The 27,773-nt window shown below is 39.9% G+C and overlaps 1 protein-coding gene across 5 annotated transcripts in view; it reads right to left on the reverse strand.

Moving 5' to 3' along the window:
* Window positions 1–4,808: 4,808 nt before the first annotated feature.
* The window catches only part of LOC306855829 (cell adhesion molecule 1-like), a 353,210-nt gene continuing 330,245 nt past the window's right edge, over window positions 4,809–27,773 (reverse strand). For 2 of the 5 annotated variants that reach the window (XM_079394726.1, XM_079394728.1), the window contains 2 exons: window positions 9,160–9,285; window positions 4,809–8,370 (listed from right to left, as the gene is read on the reverse strand). In XM_079394726.1, the coding sequence (XP_079250852.1) occupies window positions 8,252–8,370; window positions 9,160–9,285 (245 nt within the window). In that variant the 3' untranslated portion in view covers window positions 4,809–8,251. Of the gene's footprint in view, window positions 8,371–9,159; window positions 9,286–27,170; window positions 27,204–27,773 lie in introns of all 5 variants that reach the window. The other 3 variants (XM_079394724.1, XM_079394725.1, XM_079394727.1) reach the window with 3 other exon arrangements.

A 27,773-nucleotide genomic window follows, 5' to 3' on the forward strand; every position in this document is an offset into this window, starting at 1 on the left:
TATCAGTTTCAAATATTTCATAGCGATTCACCCACTGATATCCTAAAATCATGAGCGCACTTATAATTGAATTAATTATCTTTTATCAGGTTGAATGAAGTTAAGGTCTGATATTAACTGTGTCTAACTCCAAAGGAGAAGAACAATCCTAACCAAATGCCTCTATTCCTATAGAATTAACTGCTTTGGCATATAACTATTCCTATAGAATTAACAATAGTTTATCGACATCTGTATTTGTTAAAATCTTTTCAAAAGGGAGGAGAGAAAGCATTAATAATGCACAAGAGAGGGAGGAATGACGTCAACATTCAAAGTGAACACGTGAAGCGTGAGTTAGAGTTCAGCAGTGAAAGAGTTAACCGTTTACACACACACACACACGGCATAGCACACTGCATTCAAACCCACAAAATGCTAGGTGCTAATCGCTAGCCTTCAATGCTACCAGCTCGGCTAAGCTTTAATGCTACCTACTAGCTTCAAATGCTATGCTATTTGTTTACAATAGCTTCAAAATGGCGCTCGCGGCTGCGCGTGCGCACTAGAACATTTCCGGGCAAGTCTTCCGACTACCTCCGGTTCAGGCCGTTACCATGACACACTTAGTTTCAGGGTATCTCAGGTTTCAACAGCCACACAGCACTGTTTTAGATTAGTTTCTTTCTAGCACTGCAATCTCAATTTATTTAGACCGAATCAAATTAACCCACAGATTAATTATCAATCTAATAGTTTGACCACGGCGGGCCAGTTTTCTGCGTCACTTCCCGTGACTTCACAGAAAAACACAGTGGATTCTTTTATCACACTTACAAAATCAGATACTATAAAATAACCCCTTTACAGACGCGTTCTGGCCCCTCCTTCTGAGTGCCACGCGCTGACTTCACTTCTTTAGTGAATTTACAAGTGGCAGAAAATATTAAGTAGCTACGTTAATGTTTAATGCCAAGGGAGATTTAGTTTTCATAAGTGCCTAGAAAGTGGGAAACGCACTTTGACTATCACTCTATGAACAAGGCCTTTATGAGAGATAACAAAAGGAACATGCTTAGGTTCTCTCCTTTCTTTTTCTGCGCTATGAGCGACTTACATGTCTCACGGACATCTTTTAATCTTACTGCAGTTTTAAGCTATATCTTTAAACAACACAAATACACATTGCACTTCCATTCCACAAACACATTGCCACAAGTAACTTGCATGTACAGACTAGTGAAACCAACTTTGACTCTCTGTGTATGAACTATTTCTTTCCGGTTAAAAATAGAAAAACACAACTTTTTTAATATGTTATGAATTTTTCAAATCAAACTAATGCCAGCTTGAAAATTCTCCACCATTATATCTGTAGGAATTTAATCCTTTCACAAATATTTTTATTTTATTATTTAGCTTTTAGGGAATCACTCTTAAGAGTTGATCTTCATATGATTAATTGTTATTAATCAGAATGTACAACTTATGCCTTGTTAACGACTTGTCCAGCAAGCATTAATAACAGCAGTTATCTTTTAACACGTTGTTTATTTCATTCGTGGCCAACGATTAAAATAAATCAAATAGTTAAATTGAGTTAGCTAAGTTAGCTCAATGAGCGTAGGTAAAACGCGATCTTTTTGGCAAATAGTTACGACATGTTAAATCACATAACACAGACAAAGATTTCTTAATAAGGTCAAAGTTGTATTCACTATTCTAACACAACATTAATACACAACATAAACAGACATGAACACACACATACGTTGCAATGGGAGCGAGTTGTTTATATCTGAAGAGAGAGAGACTTAGGTTTTAATGCTAGCTTTTCAACCTGAGGGAATTCATACGCAAGAACTCTATCTTTACTTCTTAAAAGATAAATATCACCAGTTGCAGGCAGATTCAAGAGAATTGTCTTACTGTGCCTTTTGTTGTTTCCGATCTCAGTCTTTCCTTCGGTTCAAATTCAGGCTTTTTCCTCAGGTGAATTCAGTTCTTTGCGGGCCGCGTTCGGATTGGCTGTTCGGTCGGTCGTGTGACCAAAATACTCTTCAGGGATTGGAGGGTCTCGTTCTGACGTGATGAAGTTTTCAGGAAGTCTTTGTCAGCTCTTAGAAGTTTAACTTTGATCGCTGTGCAATGCCTTCGCCGTGATGTTAGAGGCCAGAAGCGCTTTGCAGCGTGAGCAGAACGAGAGACGAGCGAGGCGTGGCTGAGCCTTCCTTGGGTTTTTCTCCAACTCAACTCTCATGGTTGAGTATCCGTTTTTAACGGGACGATTTGGGGTCCGCCCTTTTGGGCGCGTGATCCAATCGCAAGCGTCTCTGTGAGCGGAGCCCCGCCCTGCGTAGCTGCGTGTTGCATACATTATCTGCGCAAGTATTTTATCACATAAAAACTTATAACAGCAGACTTCCATTCATCTTGTAAATAGGCGTTAATGAAAAACAGATAAGATTTAATTCATACCACAATATTATTATTCATTAAATCAGCTTTCATCCGAGACCAAACAGTAGCCGTTTAACAGGCACCAAAATACAAATATCCTTTATATTCGATTTCGTAGTTAAGGCATTGATTAAACGATCCTAAATAATCAGAGCATGTGATAATGAACAACTAGTGATCAGGAATATAAAAACGATTACATGAAAAAGATTACATAAGTTCACACAACCAGCTTATAAATGTCACAAACCAAAAACATCCTTTAATATATATATAGGTTGTTAATATGGTATATAGTGTTTTTGTTTGAGTATAATTTGTTTCCGTAGCAGAAACGAATATAACTTTTGTTCCCCTTTTAAGACTCATTTCTAATTCCAAGGTGTGGTTCTCTTTCTTTGTTTCAATAGCAACATGGACCAGTTGAATTCCTTTGTCTGTTTTAGGGAGTGCAACAGAAAAAAGGCGCGCGTTTTCTTGGAATGTGCGTGATATGCAGGGTCGTAAAAGTCTTTGGTTTGGAAAGTCTGGAAATTGTCTATTTCGAGTCGACCGTAAAAACGTCATCCTTTGCGATATGTCTTTGAATTTACGGCGACTTAATGGTGAGCTGGCAGTTAGGGAGGATATCCCAGCCGACGCCAGGTTGTCTGGAAATTGTGTGTGCGTATAAGCAGAGTTCTTCCTACACTGTCTAATCAGCATCTTGATATGCCACACCTGTGAGGTGGATGGATTATCTCGGCAAATGAGAAGTGCTCACTAACACAGATTTAGACACATTTGTGAACAATATTTGAGAGAAATAGGCCTTTTGTGTACATAGAAAAAGTCTTAGATCTTTCAGCTCATGAAAAATGGGGGCAAAAACAAAAGTGTTGCGTTTATAATTTTGTTCAGTGTACAATGTAAATTATGTAAAACATTAAATGAAAATAACTGAAAACTGTTTCAAATGACTGCTCACAATTTTATTTAAAATACTGCAGGAGGGGTAACTAGGTTCAGTAGTCTAAGCAGAAGAAGAATTTTAGTTATTCAATCTTAGTTTTATGTGCTTTTTGTAACAATCAGGACCTATTTCCTTCTAAAGTATCACAATTCTGTTTTTGTGTTCCATGGAAACGAAAAGAGAAGGGTTTTGAAATAACATAAGTGTGCGTAACCGATGATATAATTTTTGTGTGCAATATCGCTTTAAATCGTAATGATTTGTGCTGAGAGCTACTCCATCACATCAGCTCAAGAAAATGTCAAAAAGTATTAAAATGTGATTTTTAATCCAGATATAGTGTAACTTTACAGGCTCTGCTGTAATCTAGCAAAGCTACAGGACATAATGAAATCCTGCCATCGCCTTGAGCCACGAAGCACTCTCTTCTCCCCCAGATCTGGTTCCATCTCTCTCTGGAACGGAGATGATTCCACGTGACAACTGTGCTCCTCTCTGCCTGTACCTTGAGATCCATCCTATCTGAGCAGAGGGTGACTTTGAGCCTTGGCAGTGTGACAACCCTGGTGCTGAGCTCCTGCTCAGGCAATCAAAAACCAGGCATCATATAGAGGGAAGAAAAAAGAAAAAAAGCTACAACTCAAGGTCAGCATCTGCAGATTGTGTCACTGAGATTGCCACTGGGCGGCGAGGTCAGGGTGCGGGCATGAGACAGCTTGAGAAAGAAGCGGCGGGAAGCGTGCTATACCTAAGAGAGATGTTCTTTCTGTAGGCTGCCTCGGTCGAAGTTCAGCAGAATAAAAGCATAATGCAGAAGTGTGACAGAGCTGAGAATGCCAAGGATAATAAGGAGATGCGAAAGCGAGAGCCTTGACTGGATTTCGTGAACTCGCTCTAAAGCAGAAGTAAACGTTAAAAGCCCGTAAATGATCCTGGGGTGTTTTAGTATACAGTCTTGATGTATTCAGAAATAGAATGAACTTACAAATGCATATTTGGAAGCAAATTCAACACAGCTCGACAAAAGACTCTGTGTGCAGAATTCTAAATGATCACTTGATCATACAGTTACTGGTCTAATAGAACATACCAAAGATGCAATAGCTGAATTGTTAAAAATATTTTAGGAACATTAGATGTAACATTCTTTGAAGGTTTGTGAGGAAAAACCTGTATGGAAGATGGTTAATATCAAATATTAATGGCACAAGTATCCTGTAAGACAAACATACCACCTTTTCCTGATGAGATTCTGTCAGTTTTCAAATAGATTCAGATCCCGCTGCACTGTAGATCATTGACGACAGCAAAAAATAGGTCTTTTCGCTTGTGCTTTCAGAAGTATGACTTTACCTTTAAAAGATGAAGATTTTCATGTCATGTAACACAGGAAATAATAGCACCAAAACCAACCATTACTTTGAACATTAATCTCTTTTCTTTTTTATTAAGACAAGAACTCTCCATTTTTTTTGTAAAAATGTCTAATATGAACAAATACAAAATGTGTATGGGAATGTGGATATAATTTTTTCTTCATTAATACACAGTAACATTGCCCAAGTACAGCAGAAAAACAAAAAATAACCAACCTAAAAACAATGAATGATAAACGTTCAAAACTTTCCAAACTATCTGGAACCAGAACGAGAAACATATCGACTTTTAATTAAAATTGGTACTTGTTTGCCCCAACACACTCTCGTGGAAATTAATAACTATTTTACGTTTTGCCAAATTGGGGGTGAATTTGTATAATTTTATATCATATGATCTGCTTACGCCCCACTGATGATTAGATTTACAGGTGGACCTTCAGACTTCTTCTAAAACTTGTAAAATAACTACATTACATGGGAGCAGTTGGCTTGTCCTTTCCTGTCCTCTCTGTGTGAAGTAGGTCTAAAAAAGATAATACTTAACAGTGTGTACATTACGTACACATTTCACAGTGCACCAAATAAACATCATCAACAAAAAAAAATACACAAAATGTAAAATTCACCATTTGATTTGAGATCCAGCTTGAACCGGTTTGTATTTAATTTCCACTTTCTTAATCGGGGGCTGTAACTTTGCATTCTACCTGAGATGCAAACATACAGTGTATTGTACGTGAACCTGAGACAGGGCTTAAATGAAGCTGTAAAGTTCAAATAAAAGAAATCAAATCAAGTTCCATCAGTAACACTGTTGCACTATCAAACAAGGGGCACTAGTAAAGCAACAAAAACAACAAACACGACAACAGAAATGACAGAGCTGAAACCGAACCCTGTTCACATCTCAAAACCAGCAGTTATATTTGGACACTTTCAATTCGACCTGCTGTACAAGAGACAGACGACAAAATAGATCACTGGCGTAACCGCATCCTCCCGTCGACCTTCTGTCTTAAATCCTCAGATGCCTAGTAGAGTGGATTAAACCACATTAATCATATTAAAACAGATCTAACATAACAAGTTGAACAAAATGTACATCGGCCCAGTCTAAATACCACAAATTAGGATACTGATGTCATGTCTCTCACATATGCAAAAGAGAAGAAGGCATGTCTGAAATCCTGTTCAGAAGCTGCCAGACCAAAGCTAAATGATGCTCACTAGTTAAGCACAAGCCACATAACTGTATATCTCAACTGCAACGGTAACCATCAAAGCTGCAAGACATTCCCTCGGATTTGTATTCTACGCAAAAACAAACGCGTCCAAAAGTGTTTCTCATGGTTAATGCACATACGCTAAAACGTCTCAGTGAATGCTAGTGTTTTTTTTTTTTTAAATAAGAAAATAAAGCAAACGAGAGTGTGTTTCCCCCCTCAACCTCGCCGTTTTATTTACACTCTGAGGTTGATTTCAGCAGGGCCTAAACTATGGCATCTAAGTTCACTTACACTACAGAGAGAGTCATGAGGAAATGAGAAGAAATACTTCTCTTTAGGAAAAGTACGTTAGAATTCGTAGCCACCTTACATTATGTACCCTTAATGGGCGCTACGTTTGCAGCTAGGCTTCGGTGAAATGTCTAATGCGTTCACAGGAGCGAAGAGAGCATGATATTTGAGTTTTTTGGTTAGCGTCATGTGTTGACAATATAGGGGAAAATCCACAAATGCGGCTAATTACATCGTAGACAGTTTTCCTAAAATATTTGGAATGTTATTAAAAGCTTTTTCCGCTTTTTTTTTTTCAAACTGTATTGGTAATAAAAGACTGTTTCACTCTCCATTCAAACTAACCTCATTTGAAGCCCAGGACTATTATGCACAAGCAGGAACCCGGAGGAGCATCTCACAGCAATTATAAACAATAAAACACACATTGTTTACACTTCAAGAGGAAATTATGTTGCCGTGGTGCTTTTTCGCACCATGGAGTCTGGGATATTTGGGCAGTTTATATTCAAATATTAATATCACTAGGATAAGCTAGCTGCGATTGCCACTGTTTCCTCTGAGGAAGAACAAACAGGCAATTAACTTGACAGGCAATCATATACCATTACACACTTGTTGGACTGCTTAACATCAATGTCACATCCTCACTGACTCGCCTACAAACGACATACACAAATGCAGATGTTTTTTGGCTGTTAAAATGCATTTTAAGGTAGTAAAGTTATAGCAATCAAATAATTTCCAAATCTTCCCTCTCTGTACATTTATAAACATAATGGTTGTGGTGCTTCCTTCCATGAGCCTAACAAAACAGGCTCTAAAATGTTCGCTTTGACACAATTTTAGGTAGTTATTTATGTGTGCTAGAGGGTCAACTTTACCAGCCCTGCATGGGAAACTACAGCATAAGACGAAAAAACAAAATGTAAGCCACAGCATTTAGACCTTTTTCAGTGATGGCGACTCTTTCGTCATTATGGCATGTGCGAAAACGTTTCTGGATGAAAATGCTGAGAAAACCTAAGACATCATTATACCGAAACAATAAATAGCTGCAAGGGCTTTCGGCTGTGTCTAGCTGAGCAGAATGAGACGATAAGCCTCCGTAGGTGCAGCATAGCAGGAACCGTTCATCTGCACCTATGCTCATTCTGAGCAGTTGCGATGCTTCAGATGTACTGGGACATACAGTGTAATTGGAAAAAAAACTCAAGTAAATGAAGTAAACCAAGGATAAAAGTATACTGCTGCGAAACAGACGCGGCCTGTCAGAATGAAAACAGGTGCAACGTTCAGGATCAATTCTCCGCCGGTCTCAGCAACTTGTTGGGGGACAGGAAGGAAGGAAGGAAGGAAGCTGCTTGTACTTCCCTTCATGATCCCGATGATTTGGGATTGAGTAAATCAAAACGCTGTTATGTGACTAGGCCTGCTCTTAGTACAGAGGATATGATGTTTTGAAGGAGATGCCCACAGTGTAGGGGAATGTATTGAGGTGTGCGCTTCATAGGAAAGCCGATAAAGTTGATAATCAGAGATGGTGGTGTTTGTGTATTTCCAGGGAGGGGGGTTTAAGGTGTGACGTGATGGATGGCGTTTAAAGCATGACTAAGAAAAGAAATTCAGAACAAGGCACAGAATTTTCTGCAAATGGTTGAAAATGAACGAAAAATACCAGCAGTTGGGGAGGTGCTGTGTGGTGACGCTTTCTACACTCATGTCTGGCAACGTCTGGTCTCCCACCCATCCCGAAACCCCACCCCTGACCCTGATCCCACTGTATAACACAAATACCTACATCTTCTCAGCTGCCTGTGTAGCATTCTACGTCATTCGATCCCCAGGAAAGAAAATGAAACAAACAAATAAACCAAAACTATCTCAGTTTCCCCATGCCCCACCCCCTCCTGCCAAAAACAAAACGAAAAAGAAAATAGTAAGAACAACAGAGGCCTCGGGACTCAGATATAGTACTCCTTCTTCTCGTCAGAGTTGTTGTGGCCCCCTTCGGCATTGATGATGGCCGTGTCGGCGTCCGCCGCGTCGTCTGCCCCCTTGGCTTCGTGTGTGAAGTAGGTGCCTGTGTGGGTTTCAAAGAAAAATGTGTTGATAAAAGCAATATCTTCAGAGGGCCTCTGATTGATGCAATTGCAGGGTTTTAAAAGAGCTTATAGACCATCTAGAGCAGCTTCTCTAATTTAGAGTGAGGGTCGATTCTAGGGACTTTACCTGCCCATAAATAAGGCATTAATTTCACCAGGCTGCACTTAGTTGCGTTATACTGTCTTTCATGTGCGAGAACAACAGGTAATACGTCCCCAAACTAATACCCCGTGATGGGGACACTTTGATTACAGCACAGCAGATGAAATCTGACCTTCTAGATCGAGCGCTATTAGATAAAACAAACAAGAAAAGAGACGAAAACGGAGTCTGACACGCTCGGAAGAATAAACCTGTTATTTGTGGCTAATAATTCAGGAAATTTCCATAGAATCCTCTCCAGGTTTGGGTTCAGTTTGACTTTGCGCTTTAGAATTAACCTTGGAAAGTGTTACAAGGTGGTGGGAATAAGCAATCCACTTCAAACTTCATTTCTGAGTGGGATTATTCCCATCCTCTCAGTCTGAGGTGTGATAATGAAGGCAGTAGCCCTGATGAAAATATTACAGTATTACAGAACACAACAGTGCGGTGCACTCAGAGGGATAGCGGCCTTAATGTGGTCGTAGCCACGGGCCAATTCAAAGCACCTGCAGAGCTTCGACGGCAGGATGGCTTCTTCACCAATCCAGAATCTTATTCCAAATAATTAGAAAGTCTATTGACCTTGGGAATGTGCCGCAAGAAAGTCTGGGGGCTGAATTACCTTTGTGTCTTGCAAAGTATCGTCCCAAAACGATGAGAAGACATAACATGGCGAAGACCACAACGGCCACCACTCCACCGATAACCGCATGGTCCAATCTCTGTGCTTCTGGTCCTGCTTGTGAATCTGACAGAAGAAAGTCAAGAGGTGATGTGTTATTTGCAACAGAAGCAACAAACAGTAAACATAACACTGCATATCAAGCCTGTTAATACTGTGTAGTGCATTATAAGGCCGCTTTAAATATGTACAATATCAAACGTTTGTGGTCGGTAAGATGTTTAAGCATCTTATGCTCACCAAACCTGCATTTCTTTGATCACAAATACAGTAAAAGCAGTAATATGACATATTATTCCAATTTAAAACAACATTATTCTATTTGAATATATTTTGAAATGTAATGATGATGAGTGAAAAGTGATGATTTTTTTTCCAGGATCCTATAATGAATAGAACATTCAAAAGAACAGCATTTTTAAAATTGAAATCTCTTGGAACATACAGTAAATGCCTTTACTGTTTAATTTAATCAGTTTAATGCATCCTTGTTGAACAAAACTATTAATTCTTTTCAAAAAGCCTATAAATGCTAGTGTATCTAATTAACCTGTATTATAGCTATGGTTAAATAACATACAGCTGATTATGAGCTGAATTATAAGATATTATGAAAGCATTATGCACTGGCTCTATTGAAAGCGCACCAAAATTACATTTTTTAGACAAGTTACACATAACCACATATATATTCTTTCTGCAATTCCTTAATAGACAAAACACATTAGTATTAATCTTACAATGAGAAACTGGAAATATTAAAAAGTACATTTAGAAAAAAAAAAACATTTGAGGAGAAAGAAGAGAATTTAGTTAGGAAAAGAGGAACACATAACAATATAGTAAAACATATAAGATGGATGAATGCTGAAGTTACATATGTAGACAAAACTGTTTTGTAATGTGTAAGACATTTGAAATACAGCCTGCAATGGGTATTGAAGTATCTTTGAAATCCACCTATCCAGAATAAGACCTACAAACTATAGACAGGCACCAACAAACAGAACTGATGCAAACAGAAAGCGTGAGTGAAACTGGTTAAACATTTACGAGTGTGACAATGGAGCTCTGAAGACACAGGCCTTGTTGTTTATATTATTCTGTCAACTACAGTCCTGACTATAACTCAAACGAATCTGGCACAAACTGTGAGCTGTCTGGAGCCAGAACTGAAGAAATACACTTTGCCCTCGAGACTAAAAGTGCGAATCACAAGCAATTTTTAACAAAGATTTATTCCATTTCAGCCAGAGAACAAGGCAGGCCTCCGAGACTGCGCAGCGTAATGATATGTGAAGTTTATTGATCAAGTGTAGGGATCCATGACAACCCAAAGTTAATGCTGGTTTATGGACTTGATTGGTTCTTCACAGAGCAAAGGAGGAGCAAAATTTTTCATCAATATCTCACACTCGCCTCGGAAATTAAAGAGTTTGAAGAGAAGTACTGAGAGAAAATAGACAGGGACATCGCTCTAGAGCTGGCCAACGAAAGACATGAAATATCTCCATGTCACCAAGACTGTTAATTATCAACACCTAAGATTTGTGCCACACTTTTCTGTTCACATTAAGGGCTGTTTCTTTAAATATGGGCACATTTGGCCTTGTGGACTTTCAACTAACTGATAATAATAAAAAATTCCACCACATTTCAAATGATGTATTGTGCTTAATAGCATTATCTTGTGGGAGTGACATTTTTAACATTTTTAAACAAATGGTCAAATATAGTTAGCATTTTATGCATCCTAAACATAAACAATTAATATTTTTATACTTTTTGCAAATTAAAAAATATTTGGTAACACTTAAAGCCTTTAAGTATAATGCATTTTAAAAGTAGTTTTAATGCATTAATTATGTCTTCTAATGCACCTTTGCATTATACAATCTCATGAATAATTGTAACCACAGTTAATAAATTATAACACTTTTCAAATCATTGTAACTCTGTAAATTTTAATTTTGGTTATTTATGACAAGATATAATTATCACGAATCCGGTTTGTGGACTTCCGTCCAATTGCCACCAGAGGTTGCCCCTCCATCATATTGACCCTCACACCACACAGACTGTTACACGTCACTCTGGACCGCATTCCCCATCATCCATTGCACTAATTACACACAGCTGTAACCAATCACACACACACTATTGCTGCATTCACGCTATGTCGTAATTACCGTAATTCCGAGATGACAACATGTGACGTTCAACTTGGTGCTGTTGTCCTCGGACTGGGGATTATCCGTTTCTATAGCGACAGTAAACAAAATGAACCCACGACCGCATGAAAGAATGTTACTGGCAGCTGTAAAACACATTAAATTACATTTGTATGCTGCTAAATATTGCAGAACACAGAAAATGTGTCAGGTAAAATTAAATACTAACCGTTTGTTTGTTGTTTGTTATTATTAATGATGGGGATAAATTTGTTATTGCTAACCTAAACAACAACAAGAAAATAATAACAGTATGAACATGTTTTTCTATTATAGTACATTGTAGTATCTATATATGTATCTATTTTCTCCTTTTTTAGAGCAGTAATAGCTTTCTTTGAAAGCGCAGCCGTTTTCTTCTGTTTCTGTGTGAGGTGCAGCGGTCACGTGGTAACTTACAAGCCGTAGCTCTCAGAAAAGTCCCAGTTCACAAGTTGTAATTATGAGTTCCACGTAAACGCTTTTTACAAGTTGGTATCTCGTGAACGCACCTTATATTACACCACCCCTTCAGATCCTTCTCAAACTGCCGAGTATTGTTTAGCATTTATCACTGTTTAGTTAATAGCTACTTTACGGAGCCTGCCCTAGATTTCCCAGTTTAGTTATAGTCTTGCCTTGCCTGTTTTTTCCCGTAAATTTGAAAATTTTCTTATTTTAATTTTGAAAGTCTGGGTGTGAATGAGGGTAAAACAACAAAATCTATAAATAAAAAACATCTTAAAAGTAGCAAACATAAATAGTGGAGGAATGGTTAAAAGTTTCTGAGACTGTTTTAATGTGACCTTCACATAACATAATAGAAAAAGTTGAAATCTGTTCTTTTTTTAATAAAAATCAACCCCTGGGAACACCCAACAGGGAGGAGAGCATGAGATCTCCCTGCTACATCTCACGGTCTATGTACTGTTTTATCAGTCCATGGGCTCATTCCCACTTCAAACATCTCACTCGAAAAAAAAAAAACATGATGAGAAGGGAAAGGAAGCGAGGGGAAGGATGTCTCGACTGAGCAATCCGACGCTTGGTAATCCAGTCACGAGGAGTTGATCAGCCTTCCCTGTTTACCCACGGCAATCTCCCGCTCTCATATGTGGCCTGAGCCCGAGAGCTGAGAGGATTTCCTGGGGGAGTTCAAAAAACAAAAACGGCAGGCCACAACTTATTAGAGGATAACGAAAAGCGAGAAAGCACAGAGCGGTGTGCTTGTACAACATCCCACCCAATCTCACCTCATAAACAACTCCTGTGTGAGAAGGGTGGGGGTGGGATGTAGGGATGATGCTACGGTGCTAACTGCCAAACCCAACAAAACATTACTTGATAAACCTAATAGGCTATTTTGACTTCAGATTTCCCTTTTTTCGGAGGGAAGGCAGATTCAATTAAAGTCAGAGGGAATCTGCTTGACACCTAATTCACGCTTGTCAAAAGGAAGGGAGGGGGCTAAAGTTGTGCTTTAACACACATTCCTATTAAGGTGTTAATGTGTACTGGATGAAGGGATAAACAGACTAGGAACGGGAGAGATGGCTCTTCCTCTTAAACCTCCTCCCGCATCCACTTTGCTGTGAGATACTGTTGCCGGTTTGTTGCCTGCTTGGGTCATTCTCTCACTGAATGGATTTGATAGAGATTAACATAACTTAACAAATGGAGTGAAGACAGGGACAGCACTGTCTGTTCCCATCCAGCTTCAAGTGATTTTAATGTCCTCTTTCTCCTTTCCTTCCTCTACAGCCTGAAGATAAATGAAGGGGTGTTCGGAGCTCAGCCAGGGCGATGAGAAAGAAGATTGAGGCCCGCGATCGCTCCACGTTCGGAGGTGTGCTGGGCCACCCTTAACACAATGACTGCACCGTAATTCAATAAGAGTCCACTGTGAACCAACAGTTTGGCTAATATGTAATTCGAGAAGCAGATGGTTTAGAAATGAGTAATTCTCAAGCAACCTCTAATCTCCGCAACCATTTTGCCTCCAGAATATTCAGTATTTCCAAGAAATTGCCATCTTAATGAAACCCTAGAAATTTGCTCTCATCTCAATTTGACTAGACGGAGTCATATAATTACAAGTATTGCATGGTGCTTATGGAAGAATCATTACCATAAACAGTATGCCTGTTTAACGTTTATGACTGCAGAATAAGAGACCGGAATACGTAATTACCCAGTCGGATAAGTGAGCGAGTGCGTGAGTGAAGGAATGATTAACTGAAGCTAGATGGAAAGCGAGTGAACGTTCTCCAGAAAGTGGCAAAAGCGAGTGCCATCGGGCACTGATAAAAGCCGACTTTGATCTGATCCGAACGAACCAAGTCTGAGATGCGGTCCGATTTTTCTGCACTGGCATTTGTGGGAAGATCATCCAAGGTCAGCAATAAAGAATAACTTCAATTTGTGTGCCGTTGCATCGTACTCCACCGCCAGCTACTACAATGAATCGCTAGTCGGATCTGACACTCATCCAAGAGTCCACGGTCTCAAGTTTCTGAAATATCTCTCCTGTGGTGAAGGAGGATTGCTGTGAGCTCTCAGGGTTCACACCTTAGGCTGCTGGAGGTGGTGTTGCGGAATATGAGATCGGAGAGAGAGAGAAAGAGAGAGGGGGAGAGGAAAAGAGCTTCATCAGTCTTGAGACAATGCACTAAGCATGTTTTTTGCTTGAAATGGGGCAAATCACCTGGCTGGAGTGGATACTTTCTGCCAAACTACAGTGAGAAGACATGATGAAAGATCCTATCAGCTTTGCTGTTCCGCTGAACAGTTTCCCCCACAGAAATGATACTTCTTCGCCACCTGATATACAAAAAACCTGAATATTCTCTCATTTTGCACTGCCGCACTCTAATCCAGTTACCTTAAAATGAAGTTATCACATTCAAATACGCAGACCATTATGTAACTTTTCATTAGATTCCCTATTTCATGCCTCAATGTAGTTTACAGTTTTGGCTTGCAAATTGAAAAGAATATCTAATCTAACACCTCAGCCTCCAGAGTTGGGGAGTAACTAAAAGTAGTGACACAACTAACTTGACTACATTTTTCAGTAGCTGAGCTGCTTAAACAATAAGGTTGCTTTTCCAGTAGCATGCTATTTTCGCAATGAGCTGAAGACATAACCACATACATTCTCCTATATATCATTATATTACTATAAAGTCCTTATACAATTATATAATACAATTATAATTTATAAATGTATACATTTCTAATCATGTAGTTAGTAGGTTGAATGGTTGCTACTTTTTTAAATGAGTAGCAATAAAGTAGTTTATCCTACTTCCAATAATGCATCCTCTAATAATTTAAAAATCACAACTGTGGAATTGCTTCAGTTTCAGAGTTTCAAAGTAAAGCCATTGGGCGGAAAACACAAATCAAAGAATACTGATGTAACAGGCATGCCTAACATCCTTCCATCACTGCTCAGCCCTATTTCACACAAGCACAAAGCAAAGCCAAAACCCAAAGCTGACATTTAATTCTGGTGTTCAAAGTCTAAATGAAGACAAGAGGTGGAGAAAAGAGAATGAGAGCAAACAGAGCTCTGCAGGATGCCAGGACCTTGAGTTATGAGCGAAATACCAGAGCAAAAGCAATCTGGACGGAGAGAGGACAGGACGCGTCTCTGAGGGGTTTGAGGTGAGGACCCTAAGGGCCGAAGTGCCGCAACACATCTCTTCCACAAGAAGTCATGCTTGTTGGTTTGAAGAAATCTCCCAAGACAATAAAGTGTGATAGCTGGATTGACTTCAGAGGGTCATCTGTCCCATCAACACCACTGAGGGAGACGGTCTCAGATTCTCAGTCAAAAACAATGGTAGGGATGAGTCTGTGGCCACTAGGGCACAAGTAACATTGTCTCTTGTGCGGACACCCATATAGTGAACCAGCAGTTATTGATTCCACTCCTTTTGTCTCCATCAGTGTTGACATTTTCAAGAGTGGAAGACTTTTTAAAGAATGACCCAAAATAAGCCTCTTTTGTGTCTTCACGCTATCTTTCTATCATATCTTCCTTTTCAAACCAGTACAAGCACAGGAATAACAACAATCATAGACAAGAGCAGGCAGCAGAACTGGGGTTTCGATCCTGTTGGCCATGACAAAAGGTTAGAAGTGTACAGCTCATATTCAGAATGTTCAAAGGCAGTCGGAGAACGCATTGCGCTGTCGGTTTACGCCTCACTGTTCTCAGCACAGGTGCGAGAAGGAGATATGCCGCCGTTTTCTTCATGAGTTGAGCCGGTGGCTACACTTGATCTTGCACTCATAGTCAATTACCTCACTTCCTCAGGATAAAGCTTCTGTTGTTTTATCGTCTTGGACTCAGGCGGTCATTGCCCACTTCTAATAACTTTCTCAAAAGAAGCCCAATCAGCAACAGATACTGTGCTCCAGTGGAGATTTGAAATGAACTTTGCTGTGGCTCATTGGGTATCCACATACTTCAACATTTATTTATTTATTTATTTTGTCCTCATTTAGTTTTCTTTCATTTTCTTCACACTTTTTCGGATTATTTGTTTGAATAAAAAAGTTTTGGTTAAGTAAAAAAAAAAAAAAACTTTTATTAAGCAAGGATGCATTACATTTTTAGTAAAAAATAGATTTATATTTCAAATAAATGCTGCAGAATTTGACATTGATAAGAAATGTTTCTGAAGGATCATGTGACACTGAAGCCTCGAGTAATGGCTATGGAAAATTCAGCTTTGGCTGCACAGGAATATATTACATTTAAAATACATTAAAATAGAAAATTATTCTTAATTGCAATAATATTATTTCACGCTATTACTGTTTTTATGAATTTTTTGATCAAATGCGCCTTTGGTCAACATAAGAGACTTATATATATATATAAATGTAAATATCTTTCATAATGAATTTTGACGAAGCCCTGTGATCCCATGATTAGGCTCTAATTATACAGAGTCTTTTCATTGATCCAAGTCATACCATGCATTCAGACTTTCTCTACAACTATCATACTGAGCTGTAACATCACCAGTAAATGAAAGCCTCACAATTTAGCCAGAAATCCAAATGTCATCAAAAAGAAGCACTTCATAATCAAATATCTGCAATGAAAGATCTGCAAGGCGATTTGCGATGATGTAGCTGGTAGATCATATCACTTATGGCCATGTAAAAGGACAATTGTGGCTCTGTGTCTTGTCCTTCATGTTTCAATAAAGTTTAATAAAGCCCTCCATTCAGAAATCTCATTAAATTCAGCCAGCATTTACTCACTCACAAAACTTCTACATCAAAATGTCTCCTTTGGGAGAAACACAAGAAGCGAGCCGATGTTCAATAAGCTTTCAATCACTTATGATGTAGTGACATCCAGAAACCGAACACTCAAAATCTTGCCTCAAATCACATAGAGCATTATAAAAAAAAGGCAGTTACTCTGCATCAGGCTTGTCTGTTTTGACTTTGAAAAGGAAGGAACGTCTGTGGCAATTTTCTTAATTCTTCTCTCTCTGTATGCCGTTTCCATGATGGATGGAAATGTTCCCTCTCTCTACATGGGGAGATAAAATACTGCACTTTCAAGTATTGCTGTTAGACTAAGTGATATGTAAAGTAAGAGATGTTCTAGATTGAATGTTGGCTCAGAAAAGAAAAATAAATAATGTGACAACAGCGAATGGTGCGCAAGGTGGTTGTTGACGGACTTCACAAGACGGCTTGTGTTAATGTGTTTTCTCTCCGTATCGAGAAAATGAAACCACCTTAAAAGAAAAAAGTCAGGGTCACCCCATCCACAGGCAAACAGAACCCATCACACTCACTCAAGCACAATCGATTTGACAAGGAGGGAAACGTCTACCCTCTGGGCAACGCAAGTGTCTCATTTCAAAGGATGTGTTGATTTCAAAGACAGCAGATCTTCTAATTAGATCCTCTAATCTTGTAATTAAGCAAAAGTGATTGCCATGGTGAAAGTGTGAGCAGATTGGAATGAAATGACTCTGCTCTTGGGCCTGTGGTCGGATGGATCACAGATGTGTTATTGCAAACCCTGTCTATATTTACCTGTTCCTTGCGCCCAGCAGCAGCAGCAGTCCTGTGCTGTAATGGAAATGTAATTAAAAATCTCATTGACCCCCAGTGTTGCAGTCACCCCGTTCAGAGGCTTATATATAATGCTCAATTTTGCTATAGCCACTTAGAGGTAATGCGTATGCAGTAGTCTTGTGCGACAAAATTGGATTTGAATGTATTTTACCTGGAGGTGTTCCAGTGTTTCTGAACATAGGAACTTATTTTGTACTTTAAGGGCAATGGATATTGGCAAATCGAAGATGCTGCTTTCTATTCGGTAAACACAAAAGTCGCAAGTCATAGTCCAGTGGAATTTCTACAGCAATGTTTGAAAAAAATCAATCATCTTGGCAGAGACAAAATGAAGTCAAAGTCATAAACAGAAAGATTTAATCTCTCTCGTAACCTTTTTGTTTTCTTTTGCGTGGCCTGTATGAAGAAGCTTGAGATAAAGGGTGTCTCGGGTTCCTTCAGACAAATCATTATGATTAGCGATTACACTCAAGCGTGGCCTATTGTTGATGACAAACACCGGTTATATTCAATTCAATTTCCACTCAATTTCCTCTGCTAAAATCTCCGGGGCCATTCTGAAAGGTTTCCACTTAAACATATTAACATTGTAATTATTTCAAAACGAACTTCATGATGGCAAGAGAGACAAAAGCATCGCAGGTAGGAAACATCCCACGAGGAGTTGAGGAACGTCTCCAGGTCGCCCTTTCCTTTTCCGTGCCGTCTGTTTATCATCCCCGCCACTGCGGCCACTCCTCTTTGTCAGTTCCCGCCTCGAGCTCCGTCAGCGCTGACATGTACGGCAGCCTCCACAGATTTATAGTTACAGTACACAGAGGCGGACAGAACTGGGCCACGGGGGGCATTCGGAGGCAGGACATAGAATGAGGGCAACCTTTACAAGCTGCTTAGATGCCACGGATTTTGAGCTTGACAGGTGCACCTGAGGCGTACTCGTGGACGCTGAACCAGATCCTGTGGTTAAGAGATGCTGCTTTGGCTTCTCCTCGTCTGCCCTTCAAACATCAATAAATCCTCAGGCTGCTTCGGCTGCTTTTGTGGACTAACTCGCATTCACAACAATCCAGCATTATGCAAATCTGGGAACAACACATTCGGCACAAGGGACTCGCGTTGTTCCATTCTGTGAGATGCAGGGGAAGTGAAGTTTGTCAGAGCTAATCCAGGATAAGATGCCCCTTCCAGGGAACCGTACAAAGCCATGGGCGAGATGGGTGTATTCCTCAGATGCCGCTTCCCTCATTTCCCTCAAGTTTAGGGATCAGTGTTAATTCTTCCCCCTCAGTCGCCAGGAAACTGACAGAGCCAGACAGCATCCAATCGCCTCAGGCGGAGCGCAGGGGCAAACTCTGCTCAACAGGCCAGGGTCATTCACAGAGCAGAGATCTGCCTCGCGCCCTCTCGCTGACTTTATCAGAGCCACCGAATAAATGGCTTTGAATTCCACAATGTGCCTTGCGACAGTAGGGAGAGAGCGTTGAATAAAATGTCATACCATGTCGTGTAAGGGGGACGTATCTGGCAGAGCCCCCTGGAACCTCATTTTGTGTGGCTTCTAGTGAATTTCTGTCGCTTTGAGGGCTAACGGTGCAATGCTGTATCTCCATCTCAGCAGGTAAACCACTTCCTGGTGGTGTAAATGAAAACCTTTGGCTGGTTGACTGGAGGAAGCCCGCACAGGTGTCAATCTAATACAGTCCTCACATGAAAGGGAAGTCTGCTCTAGCTTCAATACATGGGCTGGAGAGAGAAAAGTTCCCCTGCTCTCAGCGTGAGCTTTCTGGCCTGCTATAGTTATATAGACAGCGGGGAGGAGATTATAGATGTTCAAACATTTATTTTTTCCTCAGCCAGCTGGACTACTAAGAGTAATGTTTCATGTGAGACTTAATTGATGCCCAAAGACACTTAATTGCTAGATAAAAGATGCAGAATGGACAACATAGTTTCACTTAATAATAGTGCTAATGCACCTTTTAGGCAAACAATTTTTGCAGTCAACTCTTGGAAGAGAAAGTGGAAGATGCAGCCTTCAAAGAATGAGCAAATGCGTTAGAGCCGTAACCTAGTAGTTAAGGCATGTTGCATGATGCCATTCAAGAGGAGAACATGCTTCCCTTTTGTTTCCTCTCTCCTCTTTCTCTCTTTATAATATTTTTTACACTTTATTATATTATATTATGTTAAATGTATAATTTGTTTTTTATAATTATTTTAATTGTATATTTTCACATAATAAAATTTAAATTATTATCATTGTGCATTAGGTTTTAATAATAAATTACATTTAAAATATTTAAAAATAAATAAATATAAAATAAATAAATACACATAAAAGTAAACAAATAAAAAAACTACACATCAAATTATATAAATGTATAATAAAATAATAAAAATAATGTTTATAATGTGTTGAGGCTAACCAAAATGTTGGCAGGGCATGCAGAAATATCCTTATTGTTGAGCCCTGCTGCATAAAAGAGGAATGTTGTTTCCAATTAGGCAGGAGTACAGAGACTGTCAGTGTCTGCTGGGAGATCGAAACCATCTCAAACCCATGCTATTTCTTCCGTCCAGACTTGCCCATGTGACCTGGTTCTCTATGTTCCTACTTACTAGTCAGCGTAGGAGAGTGCCGAGCGGAGAAGGTGTGTACTTGCCATCCCAAACCCTTTGCTTCTGTTAATGCCGTGCAACTCTCAGACTAATTATTGCAGCATATGCGCGTCACCTGCGAGGCCCCTGCAGGCACTCCTGAAGGCCATTCACACACCAGCCTTAATCCAAACCCTGCTCATCAGAAACACTACACACCACAGCAAAGCACCACTGACAGCCATACATCACTCGCTCAAACTAAGCAAGTGTGGCTGCAAAAGGAGAGATATGAGAGAAAAAGGGAGTAAAGGCAGACTCAGAGACAGACTGCAAAGGAGGCGACCCTTGAAGCTGCAGAAGAACTCGTTCCTGTTGATTGATGAAAGCCCTGGCCGTGATGGCATCCAAATGTGACAATTCGGGGACATTAAAGGCGCCAACTCTTCTGCTTCACCTGCTGCAGTCCAGCTGGGAACAAAGTGGTCATTATCCGACTGTATTCTGCTACGGCGCTCCCTGTGGTTCAGAATCTGCTCAATTATCTTCTCCTCCTGGGCTAAGGCTGACAGGCGTGTTGGCAGGTGTGTCCTTTCCATCCCGTTCACCTCTCCGACTGGAGGATTAGAGAGTGAGGGGGGCATCGACTAACACTACGGCTCCAGAGCTGTTAACGGCCCTGCCCTTTCATGCCTGCTGGACAGAAGAGCAATGAAAGAGCAAATGCTCGTCTTTGGGAGAATGGAGCAAAGAGACCAGGCCTCAGATGACCACAACATATAACCCCAAAGAGAGGGCACCACCTGTCAGAGGTCTATCAATGATTAGAATCAGAACAAAAATGTAGAATGTTACATTTGATGAAGGGAAAATGGATGCTCTGCCTAATCGGTCTTTGAGGGTCTGAGTACAATATTTTGTATAAGACCAAAAATATCGACAATATTTAAGAACTTAATTGAATACCAGCATGACTGATTCATAAATAAGTTCCATCAGTTCTGTTTTTGCACACAGTGAGAGCCAAAGGGGTCCTAGTCTCATATAGTCAGACCTTCAGACTGACAGAAGAAGGTCTGGGAATCTTGGCAGCTTTGAATGGTCAAGGCCCACCCAAGAGGCCATTTGACTGACAGGTAAAGCAACCAATCACATTTTGTTTTGTGCCGTGTCATGTTTAGGGGCGTGGAAACATCCCCCACAATAACAGACCGGTGTGTAAAACTCTTGCCGCGAACTTTGAATATTTCACATACTTTTAAAAATCCAGAGTTTAGTTGCACCTGATAAACACTCATCGTCACAGTTGTAAACATGGTGACTTTCTTCATCCGTGAAGGGTTTTGGCGCAATGGCATCTTTGTTTACAGGCGGAACGTTAAAGAACATGACACACACATTTCCCAGAAAGCCTGTAAAATTGATCCAATCCGATGATGACTTCGGAACTCCTGAAGTGTTTCTGATTTTGTGTGTGTTATGCATTAGACTTTCAGCCAAAGGTACAAGTCTCGTTCAGCCAATGAGACTAATGGGGTCCAAAACAACACTGAACCCTATTAACTTACACCGTTCCACAAAGAAAAGAAAGTTGATGACAGAATTTTAAATTTTAGCAAATACTGAGTACATTGTACTTTAGACAGTTTCCAGCCTCTTTTTGTTGTGTCAAAGAAAATAGTTCAATAGTTAAAAAAAAAAGGTGGATGAACTGCCACATGTTGCTCAGCATCTCAGGCTTAAACAAGTGGAGTGATACAAAGTGAATGTTCCAGCACGTTCATCAGCAACATCCGCACTCTCGGAAAACCTCTCGTCCCAATTAAGAACTAAGGAGAATTATTTGCAGAGGCAATCACTGCATGCATATTCTCATTTCCATGTACATCCTCTCAGATTCAGACCTTTTTGTGTGTGCTGTTTTTTCCTACGCATGAAAGGAATTCAGATCAGAGTGTTTGAAAACAAGACGTTAAGTAACACAGGCTTTACTATGCCACAAAGGGCAGGGGAATCGTCATGGCTACAGCTTTGAGAGGATGAGGGAGAGGCAGTTAACATTGGCATATAAAACAGCTTCACATCAGAGGTGGCTAAGTTCATGTCAAACAGCGGCTTAGATTTACCGGTGAGAGAGCGAGGGAGAGATAGGCTTAAATAAGCCCTTGCTTAATTTTGGCACCATGTGTGACACTCACAGATTTCCATTCATCCTTTTCTAAAGCCTGCTATTTATTTTAGAGGCTTTGTTTCACAAAAGACATTCTCTTTAGCATTCATAGGACAAAAATGTAGATTTAATTCATTTCTGCCATTATGAAAATTGTGACAGAGGTGTGGCCACAGCAACGAGAAAAATGAAAGCCATTATTACATCTCTACTGAAAAGACCCGCTTTTTTCTGAAAAGGCAGACTCAGTAATATTGAGAACGAGGATTGAAAAGTTTTACTTTTATAATTGCGAGCAAATAGTCCTCCAAACCGGTTGGCCAGAGTGGAGTGATTTTCCATTTGTTGTAATCACGGGCAAACAAAGCGGTTATTTTACACCTGGTTTCTTAGGGGCTCTTTGCCGCATTGTTACTTAAAGCACATCACCAAAAGACGCCGGCGTCATGTTTACCGAGCCCAGCCTCAAACATGTTGTGTGGTGCCACACTGAACAAAGGATGATGAAATGACAAGAATAAGTGAAGTGTGTTCAATCATCCTCTTTGGAAATGAACAGGAATGAGGAGTACGCCTGGATGGAGCGATGTATAGAGAGCAGAGAAAGACAGAGCCAAATGGAGGACCTACTGAATGGACTTCTCACATCTGAATTCACAGCAGATCCCGAGAAAAAATAAATAAAATCAATGCAAAAGATCTACATATATTGCTTGATGCTTGCAGTGACATGATGGCAATAAATCAGCTCGAGGAGAGGCAGGCAGAAAAGAGCGTGACCTTACACGCAATGGGTCAGGTGAAGTGAGGTGTGATTAATACAGAGGGTGCCAGTGTGTGATGATACAGTAAGAGTTTGACAGCGTTGCTGACACGCTGATAAGAATTTGATCTATCTGACCCTGCCATCCATGTTTCTTCTCGTCTGTAGTGTAATTCATATTCATCCACGCAACCACGCTGCACGTTCCGTTAAAGACAACATGAAATGGCTGTCACAACACATTTCATTTCCATATCATGACATATTTCTGAAGAAAACTTATTTCAATGGGAAATAATGTTGATGTTATCAATCGTATTTGATTGTATTGCAAAAAATCAAGCTGTGATATTATTGATTAATATTAATGAGGGGTCATAGTTTGGCTGGTTAGAAAGACTGCATAAACAAACAAATAAATAAGTAATAGTTTATAATAAATATTTAACAATTAATGTTAATAAATTATTACATTATGAATTTATTATTATAATAACAGCAACAGCATCTATCCATCTGTGTGTGTGTGTTTGTGAAAATGAAAAGACAAACAGAACGAAATAATACCTAATAACATTATATTTAAAATAAAAAACATAATATAATAATATTCACTAATAATGTCATAGCTGGATCTTTACAGTGTATAACTTATATACGCCGATAAGTTCAGCCGATTTGCTTGAAAAATGTTACACAAACCTAGGTGATATTGCTAATTTGTTCACAATAAGACAATCAAAAGTAATTTTTTTATTTAATAACGGTCCCACTTCATATTAAGTGGCCTTAAAGGGATAGTTCACCCAAAAATGAAAATTCTGTCATTAATTACTCACCCTGATGTCGTTCCAAACCCGTGAGACCTCCGTTCATCTTCGGAACACAAATTAAGATATTTTTTTATGGAATCTGAGAGCTCTCAGACCCTCCATAGACAACAAAGGTCCTTACACAATCAAGGTCCAGAAACATAGCAAGGAGATCGGTAAAATAATCCATGTGACATCAGGGGTTCAACCGTAATTTTATGAAGCTACGAGAATACTTTTTGTACACAAAAAAGACCCCCAAAAAACCCGACTTTATTCAAATTCGTCTCCTCCGCGTCACCCTAGCGCCATTTTGTGGAATATCTGCTGGACAGAAACTGCGTACGCTCTCCTGTGTTAGCCGCATACCGGATGCATTTTTTTTCGTTCAAATCAAAGCATAAATATATACGTAGAAGACGTATCTGTGCGGTGAGGCTGACACAGAAGAGCGTACGCAGTTTGCGTTCTGTGGATATTCTCCAAAATAGTGCAAGGGTGACGTATAGGAGACGAACTGTTGAATAAAGTCGTTATTTTTGTTTTCTTTGCATACAAAAAGTATTCTCATAGCTTCTTAAAATTAAATAATAATAATACAAATAAATATATATATAAATAAAAAAAGGGAGAGAGAAGGAATACAACTAGAAACCTAAATAAAATAACATCATAATCAGTAAAAAATACTGTATGCACAATGAAAGCTTCTAGTAATTATGAATTAAGAGGTGAACATTAAAGTGAACAGTGAAAGAGACAGTCACCCAACCATTTAGAGCATCTCTTCTCCGATTAAATAGCAAATGACCAGCTGAAGTTCACTGAGAGTTGGTGGATAAATGGGATCTGAGAAAAACTTTTGCTTCTTCTGGGGAGTATAGCATTTTAGGTTCACCTTGATTGAGAAAGACCTTCAGCGTTGCAGGATAAAAAAAGAAAATTCTGGATGCGTCTCTCATTTCCTTCCTAATTGGCGCAAATGCACTTCTTTTTGCGGTGACCGGAGAAAAATCTGGAAAGAAAGACAGCGTTGCTCCATCTGAAGATGAAAACCCATGGTTTAGTGCGATCTGAGGACAGCCTTGTGTACACGCGATGCGCTTGCTCCACTTCAATCTCTTTGCCCCCCAGAGACGGAAGCCACGTCGGCAGCGATCTTTTCAAAAAGCTCATACGGTCGTCCTTTTCGGAAACTTCAGGCAATCCGACCTGAAATGCATAAAGGGGCCAAACGTACGGAGCTCTACTCAAGTACGACTAGCTTCGTGAGCATGTCACGTGACTCCCGGACCATGCATATTTTGCAAAGCTTGCAAGGTCATTTTCAATGATTATTTTGCAAAATAGTACGTGGACAAAAAGACTAAGAGACAAAAAAAAAAAGGTTGAATGAATGCAATAAAAATACACAAATAAGACCGTTTTCTGTGGCATTGCTATAGATTTCTGTTCTAGCAAGGAATCTTGCCCACTATGTCAGCCTCCTACCTCAACCTCTGCTGAAAACCTCACTTATTGCTTGAACAGCTTGTTGCTAGGCTACACCAGAAAGGGTAAAAAAGACTGTTATCAGAGAGAAGAGAAATCTCCTGAACAGTGAAAGTAGCACACCCAGGAAAATAAGATGGTAAACAGAGTATGTGCATCAACTACAAAAGTGAACCACATAAAACACACAAGGTGTGACAAGATGCAAATGAGAGGATCTTCTGAGGAGGAACATAGACGCTTTGCTCTGCCATCATGAGCTGCTCTCTGCACTAGACTAGACTAGATGTCTTTATTCCAGAAACAATGTGACTTAATTCTCGTGCATTTATACCATGGGGTGTGGAATGCTGTTTCCAACACAAGCAAGCATCTTGGCATTAGCAGAAACACATATTCGCAACAGGTCAAGACACCAATTCTACAGTCGGATTAAAGAATGCATGAGCATGCTTGACATTTTACAAACAAGGCATTTCCTGTCCATTTCGATAATGAAAGTATTGAGATGACTAACCCTTTTCACTGTTCTGCAACAACATAAAAGCCAGACCAAAAACACTCCATGTCACATCTAGAGAACACAACGATAAGAAGCACTACATTTAAAACCAATTTGTTTCATGAGACAAAGCCCCCTGGGTTCACCTTGCATTCTCTCTCCATGACCGAAAACCTTTTGTAGGATCAAAAACTGCTTTGGATTATTGGAAAGCGTACAGTGATTCAATTATACATCACTGCCAGGCTGATATAACTGTACAAGGTTAACATTGGCCTTGTGACATGGTATTTAGAAATGCAGTGAACTGTACAAAAGCTCAATTATAGCTCTGCTACACAGTCAAGCCTGACCACATTCTGTAGGCATGTCCAAATTATGCACAGGCAAAAGAATAGCCCTAACCTTTAGATCTTCTACCGCTTGTTTTTGGTTTAACCTTTTCCATATGGAAAGTTGCAGATATAAGTAAACAAACGACTCAAACGGTTCGCGAGGTGGCCGGGGGTGCAGATAAGTGTCAATTTTGAGGTGTGATCCAGTGCGAGCCACAACACGATGGGTACTTAAATCATTAGAGGGTGTTTCACGAGGCACAGGTGACATAATTATACAGCATCACGAAAAGCCTTTATACTAAATCTAACACATTTACACAAGCATCTGCCACTGCAAACTGAGAGCGAGGATAAAGGGCTTAATGAATTGAGAAAGCACTTTCGTGGTATATTGTAAAACACAATAAAGCCTGTGAGCTATGCAAATGGTCCCCGTTCTGTGATTTGCGCACGGAGCTGGCGCACCAAGGTGGAGTACAATGCCATCTGCGTCGTGTAGAAAAAAGGCTCTCCGTTCATTTCTCAGAAATCAAAAACAGCCATTTGGACGTCATTTAAATTCATGAAAAATGATAGCGGGTGGATTACGAGTGTCTGTTGGGAGCTGTGTGAGGACTCGAAAAAGTGAGAAGTCAAAAATGCCAACAAGTTCTCGAGAAGGGCTCATGCAGGAGGGGTGGATGTGAGAAGTGGCCTGGAATTACACAGCAAATGCTCTGATTAAAACTCCCAGAGGAGAGCCGTGGCGAACGGGTGGGTCATCACGGGTGAACGGCGATAGGGATAAAGGATGTGACATACAGACAAACAGACATACACATATACAGCAAATCCACATTTGTCTCATTCCCGCATCCCGTGCATGTCGCCGTTACGTGCCGTACTGTACTCAGCTGGCATGCAGAGAATGCCATGCTGTGCTGGCAGAAGAAGGAGGGAGAGGTACCAACCGTGAGCTGCGGCTTCAGTGCTGGGCGCAGCGTCTGAGCACACGAGGAGAGGAGGTGCGGTGTGGAGGAAGGAGGAGGGAAACAGGAGGAACAGCATGCATAAAAAGGAGAAATGGAACTGATAAGCAAGCATTTACACACAATTACAACAATGACCAACACTTTGAAACAAGCTCACAAGAAAATGACAAGAGGACAAAATCAAAATAAACAGGGCATCATCACGCACAGCTAAGATTATAGGGGTGTCAAAAATACCAAGAATCTCACAGATTCCAATCCACCTTCCTCAACAAAACCAATAGCTGAGACTGAGATTTCTGTGGCTACTCTATTCAGTGCCTGATTAGAAATGGTAAATTTATTTCATCCTGAAAATGTGGTAATTACAGGGATAAAAAAAAAAGATCATTTATTCAACCTCATGCCATTTCAAACCTGTATGACTTACTTTCTTATGAAAAAATTTTTTTGTATATACAGTGAAAACCAATGGGTTCAAAACCACACTGGACCCCATTACGTATCATTGTATGGACAAAATAAATACATAAAATGAGACATCCTTAAAAATATAATCTTTCATGTTCCACATAAGAAAGT

This window comes from Barbus barbus (genome assembly GCF_936440315.1).
Source record: "Barbus barbus genome assembly, chromosome: 36".
In the NCBI taxonomy this organism is placed as follows: domain Eukaryota; kingdom Metazoa; phylum Chordata; class Actinopteri; order Cypriniformes; family Cyprinidae; genus Barbus; species Barbus barbus.